The sequence below is a fragment of the Notamacropus eugenii genome, chromosome 4 (assembly GCF_028372415.1).
Source record: "Notamacropus eugenii isolate mMacEug1 chromosome 4, mMacEug1.pri_v2, whole genome shotgun sequence".
In the NCBI taxonomy this organism is placed as follows: Eukaryota; Metazoa; Chordata; class Mammalia; order Diprotodontia; family Macropodidae; genus Notamacropus; species Notamacropus eugenii.
The window spans coordinates 4,541,233-4,549,637 of NC_092875.1; the positions used below are offsets into that span (position 1 = coordinate 4,541,233).

The 8,405-nt window shown below is 43.3% G+C and overlaps 1 gene segment (V, D, J or C); it reads left to right on the plus strand.

Moving 5' to 3' along the window:
• The first annotated feature begins 361 nt into the window (after positions 1 to 361).
• LOC140498857 (immunoglobulin lambda variable 4-60-like) lies at positions 362 to 1,060 on the plus strand. The segment is given in 2 exon segments: positions 362 to 525; positions 657 to 1,060. Coding segments are annotated over 2 exon segments (393 nt in total).
• The last annotated feature ends 7,345 nt before the right edge of the window (positions 1,061 to 8,405 follow it).

Here is an 8,405-nt window from a genome sequence, read left to right on the forward strand (position 1 = left end):
GATCTGGTGAGCAGCAAGCAAGGGTCTTACTCTGCTTGTGCTCCTCTGAAGTTGGCTAACAAGGGTGTGGTAGATGGGGAACCCAACAGTCAAGAGGTGGCACTGTGGGACTGGTTTGAGCCACACAGTAATGAGATGCAGAACCTGGGGATCTGAGGGGACATCAGCCCAGCTGGCTGTGTGTGTGGCTACTCTAACTCTTGGAATCACTCATGAGTGACATCTCTGCTGGGCTGGGACAAGAACTCCCAACACCCCATGCCCTCCCCATGAAAGACATGCCCTGCTCATCGACCTGTGACCCCAGAGGTGCGACCATAGGGGTGGATAAAAAGAGCCTGCCTAAGGCAGAGATTTGAATTCAGCCCCTCCCACCCAAAACCCAACCCAGGCTTCAGGAAGAGGATAAGAGGGACTTGGAAGAGGCCAGGCCTAGCTGTGTGCTCTTGGGGAGCAGAGATCTTAGGGCCCTCTGCACCATGGCCTGGCTTCCTGTCTGTCTCTTACTGCTCACTGTGTGCTCAGGTCAGGGCTGCCCTCAGAAACCTCTTTGTTCTGCTCCCTCATTCCTGCCCTTGGCCTCTCTGCTGAGAATCTCCAAACAACTTCTCCCTTTCTCCTTATTCTAGGGCATTAATGTGTGTCTGTATTTCTAGGTTCCTTCTCCCAGGCTGTGCTGACTCAGTCATCCTCCATGTCTGCATCCTTGGGAGCCACAGCCAAGCTCACTTGCACCCTCAGCAGTCAGCATAAAAGCCAGGGTATAAATTGGATCCAGCAGAGCCCAGGAAAGGCCCCTCGGTATCTCATGTATATCAGCAGCGGTGGAAGTGTAAGCAAAGGTGAGGGGATCCCTGATCGCTTCTCTGGCTCCAGCTCTGGCGCTGACAGATACTTGACCATCAGCAACCTCCAGCCCGAGGATGAAGCCGATTACTACTGCGACACATATTATGGCTCTGGTAATAACTATCACACAGTGATACATTCAATGAAGAAGTGAAACAAAAACCACCCCTGCCAACCCATACCCAGCTGCACACCTGACCCCAGGCTTCTGACATTCTCTGATCTGTCAGGGCTGTGTCAAGTCTTTCTGGTTTTTTCCTTCTCTGTGTTTATTTCCCTGAATTTGTCTCTGGGTCTGTCTATCTGTTTCAGTAGACAAAATTACATGAAGTCCTTGAGTTCACACTTCGAGTAAGTGATTGAAGGGGACCTGGAACCCAAACCTATTCATCTCAAGATCACTATTTTCCCCCATGTCCCACATGTGGACTCTGAGGTGACTGAGCCCAGGAGGGTTGTAACTGAGCCTTGGTATAGACATGAAATTCAGTAGACTTGAAATACACACACCTCTTATTCTTAGAGAACTCAGCAGTTACCACATGCAGATAGCTGCCCTGAGTGAATGCAGGCTGGCAAATGAAGATCAGCTTACCAACGTCCAAGTTAGATACACATGTTTCTGTGTGCCCACAGGGATGGGGAGAGCCCTGATCTGGGCATGAGTGTTTGAATCAAAATGAATCTAGTCAACAAGCTTGTGTGCCTCTCCAAAGGCCTGAATCAGGGTCAGCTTATGACAATCAGATTTCCAGAAAAGCACTGAGCCACAGTCATCAGCATCTATGTTCCCACCATGATAAAACTTGATGATATCAAGAAAAAATTTATGAAAACATGGAGACCCGGATCATAAAAAGAATGAACTTCTAACTGGGTGACTTTAACACCAACATAAGCCCATGCTATCAGACATAGCAGAGATTCCTTATTGGAAGGGAGTCAGAAACAGCAATAGCAAGAGGCACTAACTACTGAAGACTTTACATCTCATGACCTTCTCATCACCAACACTCTCTTCTGTTTACCTAAATGCCCAAAAAAATCATGGAAAGAACCCCACAGCAAATATTGGCAGTGAGTGGACTATTTCACTGTAAGGAGAAGTCCTAGGATGGATCAGAGATGAAGGTGAAGTGCGGGACAGAGTGCTGGACTAATCAGGGACTTATCCTCTCCAAGGTAAACATTTGCATTCAACAAAAGCAGCAACCTCAAGAATGAAAAAAGCTACCAGAAGATATATTGTCTACAAATTAGAGAGCTTCTCTGTGCCCAAATAGTTAGCCCCTGGTTTGTAGGTAAAATTGAGTCAGCACACTGTTGGTAAGAGTGAAGCAGAAAAGGAGTAGAAACTTTTCGGAGATTTGATGTATAGCACCACATTTGCACATCTGGGTCAAAACACTCACAAACATCAGGATTGGTTTGATGAAAATGATGAAGAAATTTAAAAGCTGCTAAATGGAAAAAATGAGAATTTTATAAGGTCTACCAGCAGCATAGCTCATCCATCTCTAAAAGGCAGCATTTAACTCCATCAAGCTGTTATTAATAATCCAAGCCTCTTAACAAAGTCCTGAAAGCCATGAGCTAAAGCCATGTGGTGCATCCCAGTTACAGAGTGTTGATGCTTTCACACTGATCAAATGATAAGGACATTATTCTGAAGAGAAGAACTTCCACAGAGCTCTCAACAGAACATCATCAACCAGTGCTGAAGCCACTGACGATTTCCATCAGGTTGAAGTCAGTGTCTCTCTACTGAACTTCCAAATGAAGAAGTCTTGAACGCCATTTAGTTGCTCTTGTGTGGCAAAATGCCTGCTGCTGAATCTATTCTAGCTGAGATTTATAATACAAGGGGTTCACTGATCATACAAAAGCTGACTGCAATATTCTGGATTAAATAGCAAGAGGTTATCCCCAGGAGTTCAAGCATGTCTCCACTGTCCTTCTCTATTAAGGAAAAGAAACGATGTGTCCTGCGACCCAGGGAAAAGATTTTTCTCTTAGCCACTGCTGGCAAGATTCCTGCTAGAGGCCTCCCAAATTGGTTCATTCTTCGCCTGTTAGATGGCTATCTACCTGAGAGCTAGTTGGGCTTCAGAAAGGACCAAAAAGAATTGACAAGTTGATTGCTGCCCAACCACTCCAGGAGAAATGCTAGGTACAAAACAGAGGCCTGTACCCAATGTTCATCGATCTAACCAAGGCCTTTGAGACTGCCAGTCACAAGGTCTTCTGGAAGACATTTGGTTGTTCAGAGAAGTATCCTACGACAACTTCACAAAGCGTGCTTGTACAGGTTCTGGATAATGAACAATGCTCTTGAACCTTCTCAGTCACCAAGCAGAGTGTGTTTGCTCCCATGCTTTTTAGCATGATGTTTTCAGCAATGTTGTCAGATACTTTCACCAAGGACAAAAACATCATGAAGGTCAATTACCATGTTCATGGAAATTTGACTTGAAAGTACAATAAGGCTTCAAGGCAAGATTAAAGTGTAGGAAGAGTTCATGGTTGATTTGTCCACAAATGGTTGTCCAGGCTCTCAAGCTGAGATACAAGAAAATATGGGACAATTCTATATCATTTGTGTTAACGTTGGCCTAACAATTAACATGAAGAAAACAGAGGTTCTCCAGCAGGTAACATTAGACCATCCATACATGGAACCACCAGTTACAGCAAATGGAGAAATTTCAAATGCTGCGGAGAAGTTCACATACTTTGGCAGTATACCTTCCAGGAACGTCCACATGGATGACATACTTATAGTGGAAAACAAGAAATAACAAACACAAAGAAAATAAACTGAACTACTATTTCAAAAGAAATCTCTCGGCCTCCAACAGGGAAGGTCTGTGCTTCCTCCTTATCCTGCACATCCCTCCACACACACCTAAAGGGAGGAATGACAAAAACACCAGATTCTCTTTGGATGAGGACATCATGTAAATGTTCATAAACTCTGAATTTTGAGCCAGTAAAAAAGGCTTCTCCTTCACCACTTTGTCAGAGAAGGGAACTAGTAACAGAATTTGGGCACAGGCTCCAATTAGGGAGCGGACCCGACCATTACGCCTCCTCTGGTCATTGACGGAGGAGGCTCCCCAAGGTCATATACATGGGAATACCTTCAGCTGGACAAAAGTGGCGTGTTCACACCTTAATCCCTTATATTTTATAAGGGGCTGTAGTTACAGACAATGATCACCCTATATGGTGCAATTAGAGTCAGTGTATAAGGAAGTGAACTATGTATGGGAGGGAAGAGGAAAAAGAAACCTGAGACTAACAGTCTCACATTTAGTTGAGAGATTATACAAAGACCCCTAATGAATACCGAAAGAGGGGCTTCCAAGGCATCTATCAGGGGAGCAGGGTAAGGCCTCATTCCATGTATTGAAATGAAGATTCTCTCCCCTCTTGATGCCCTCTTTGAAGCAGAGATTACTTGAATGTTGTCTTGTAATCCTGAAGCCAAGTCCTGTGCCTGGATGAGAGTGGACGATTAAATAGTTTCCACTGATTTGTTGATTGGCTGAACAGCCAGTACACTGTGACTTCTGAGAGTGTGTGTGGGGAAGGATCAATGGATGCCTGGGACCCCAGGCAGAAGAACCCCTCCTCCTCCATGAGGTGCTGAGACATGACAAGCTGGTCAGAAAAAAAGAGAAAAAGGCCTAGAAGAAGGAACCCAGGGTTTCGCCTAGCCTCTGGGCTTTATCAGTCTGTGACCAAAAGGGAGGGGCTAGGCTCTGGGAAGGTTTGTTTTATGGTTCAGGGAAGGGGAACCTGTGCCAAGTGAGAGGTTAAGACTTCTGATCCTGGACTGGAGGCATGAATGCCTCTCTGCTGCCTGAGTATTGTGAGTACAAGGCCTCAGGTCAGAAGAGGGGGCCATGGGCCAGTGCTGCTCTGAGTGCTGAAAGCTCTAGGTTTGGGTTGAGTGTATCTTTGGATGAGGACCCTATCTGGGGCCTTCCTCTGATTGTGGATGAAATATTTTGATAAAGACAATGAGATAGCAAAAGCCAAAAGTAAATGGAATAAAACGATTGAAGAAAATGTTCCCAGTCCACCCCTTCATGTAGGTGGGAGGGCCACAGGTGTCACTCATTGCCCATGAGCTCAGATATTCTCAAGGTATTGATCAGGTGTGCTGACTTCTTTTTTCCTTTCTAAAACAGCACCTTGAGGGTTGGAGCCAAGACGGATGAGTAAAGGTAGGGACTCCTCTGAGATCTCTCCAAAAACCTTTCAAATACCTTTTAAAAATAACTCTAAACTATTTCTAGAGTGGCAGAACCCACAAAAATAAAACAAAGTGAAACAAATTTACAACCTGCATGGTAAGGAGAAAAGGTTTGTTGGTCCTCTGATAGACAGGAGTACAGCCCAGAGCAGACCATGCCAGCAGAAACCCAGTCCCAGCAAAGCCAGAGGAGGCCTCAAGGAATTGAATCACTGGCAGCATTGGTGGTTTTCAGATTTTTCAGCACATAATCGCTAACAACAATTTACAAGGTCCACAGGAGGAGTCTGTTGGTCCTGGATCAGAAAGAAATGCAGTGCACCACAAGTTGTGCCAGTCCAGCCCCAGTGCCAAGAAACCAGAAGCAGGCCTGGGAGTGACTGAATCAGTAGCAGCAGTAGTAGCAGCTTATGGAGAGCTCAGTCCACAGGCTGAATGTTTGAAAGTCACGTATTTCGACTTCTTGGAGCCAAGATGGCAGACTAAGCAATAAGTTCTTCTCACCCTCACTTACTGACCTTGAAAAACCCAGGAAATACTGTCCCAGTAAAATCCTGAATCAGTGGACAAAGTGGTAAGACTAATTACAGCAATCTTTTAGCTCTTGAGACTGGGGGGATCATCAGGAAAGATCCCTTTTCCTGTGGTTGAAGGGGATGAGTACAGGCCCAGACTCATCCAGTCAAGCCAGTAACAAGCCCCACCTCAGCAAACCAGTGATAGATGCTGAGCCCCAGGATGGCGAAGCAGGCAAACTGCAGCAGGAACCTACTCTGGAAAACATAACCACAATAACAAAAATAGAAATGATCATAATAAACCTTTGATTTACCACATCCAGTCCAACATTCTGTGCTTTCACGAACGTTGGGCCACTGATAGAAAAAAAATGCTACAGACTTCAAAATATTGATATCCATATTTTATGTGGTAGCTGAGCACTGGAACCCTCATATCCTCGCACAGCCAGGGGAACTGGCAGATGTCAGCACACTGAACCAACATAAGCACTGGAAAACGGAACTCCCCCAACAGCCAAACCTAGGACTGCACTCTCTGACACTTCTTGCACTTGGGGCTTGGGGTCTGGTGACTGACTTTGTGTGCTGGATTCTGGAACCTTGCAGCTTCTACATTTAAAGATCAGAGAACAGGGAATATGATAATTCATAATGCAAAAGAGCTTGGATTACAACCAAAGATCAACTAATCAGTGAAATTGTACATAATCTATCAGAGGAGGAGACTGACTTTCAATGAAATAGGAGACTTCCAAACCTTTCTGATGAAAGGGCCAGAGTTCAACAGAAAAATCTATTTTTCAAATACAAGACACAAGAGAGACATAAATAGGTAAGCAAGGGGGAAAAGCATCTATTTAGTAAGGGCAAACTGTTTACATCCCTATGTGGAAAGATTATACTGGAAACTATTGAGAAATATATCTCTATTAAAATATTTGAAAGGGATATAAATAGACAGAATGTATGCGTTTAAGTTGACTTTAATTTGATGATATAAAACTGAATAAAGTGACAATAAGGAATTATTAGGAGAGAAGAGGAAAAGCGTAGGCAGAAAATGAATAATTGTATCACACGAAGAAGAAAAACTACCATATTACCGTAGAGGTAAAGAGGCTGGCTTTCCAGAATCTCCTCTGAAGAAACAGAACATTTGAAATCAACAACCTCAAAGTAAAATGACATCCCATAATCTCTATTTTTTAGAGGTAGAAGGCACCATAACCCTTGAGAACTAGTACCTCATTAGAAAATTAACAGAAGATGTGGGCCTTCCTACAAATCTTTCATAATCAAACTCCCCTTAATGAGCAGGCTTGTTAATGGGTGGGGAAGATCTTCCCATTAAGAAGTAAAATTATATTAGCAATAAGGAAAAATCCATTATGAATACATAAATGAAGTAGTATTGTTACTAAACATATGCATCAAGTGGTATAGCATCCAGATTCTTAGAGAAGAAGTTGAGGGAGTTACAAGAAGAAATAGACAGCACACCTCTACTAGTGGAGGCCTCAACTTCCCCCAATCAGAACAGGATAAATCGATCCACAAAATAAAGAAGAAATAACTTAAAGAGGTGAATAAAATTTTAGAAAATTGAGATGTGGTAGACCTCTGGAGAAAATTGAATTGAGATAGAATGGAATAGACCTTTTTCTTAGCAGTACGGGGCATCTACACAAAAATTAACCATATACCCGGGCATAAAATCCTCACAGGCCAATGCTGAAAGGAAGAAACATCAAATGCATTGTTTGCAGGTCATGATGCAATAAAAGCTATATTAATAAAAGGTTAAGACTAAGAATTGGAAACTACATAATCTATTCCTAAAGAATGAGTCAGTCAAACAACAAATCATAGAAACAATAGCTTCGTCCAAGAGAATGACAATAATAAGACAACATACCAAAACTTATTGGATGAAGCAAATAAGTGGTTCTTAGGGGAAGATTTTTATCTCTGAAGACTTCCCCCGACAGAATGTGCAGATGGAAACAATTTGTTCCAATGACCATGAAGGCTGCTGAAGTATGTGCTGTGGAGCACTTGGAACTTGAGTAGACCCTGAAGATGCCAAATTCATTGAATGCAATGCCAGAGACCACCAGTTCCTTGCCATTGAACTTTGATGATTCTGGAAGTATGAAGGCGATGACTTCGTGCAACTGTGCCTCATTTAAAGCTAACATATGCACAAGTCAAAAGACATTATCCTCTAATATTAACATTTTTATCTACGTGAAAGTCCTGTGGTGATAGACAAGGGACAAAGAAGTGGGTACAGATACACTAGGATCTATAGCCACATCCTTGTAAAAAGGTGGCCCAGGCAATAGGGTCATTCCTTCCCCAGTGAGAAGCAACAGTGGGATTCAGCAGACACTTGGGTGTCTGAGAAATCATTTTGATGGACTGTACTGCTCATTTCCTGATGTAAGAAAGGGGCCAGAAAAGGTGCCATACTACTTGTCTGTTTCACATAACTTAACTCTGGGCTGCTCACCATATCATGTTGGGTTTCTTCCTTGTTGTTGGAACACACACACACACACAAACACATACACACACACACACACAAATTACAAAAACTTTTGCCAAGATGATTCCACTCACCATTGGACCATAGAATGTGCACAGGCTTATGGACAACATGAAATACTGTAGATCTTAAAGACAAACATCTGTTGTTGCTAGAGAAGTCAGTAGCTTTCACATCCAAACAGCATCCTTGAGTGAAGCAAAGCTGGCAAATAAAGAGCAGCTTA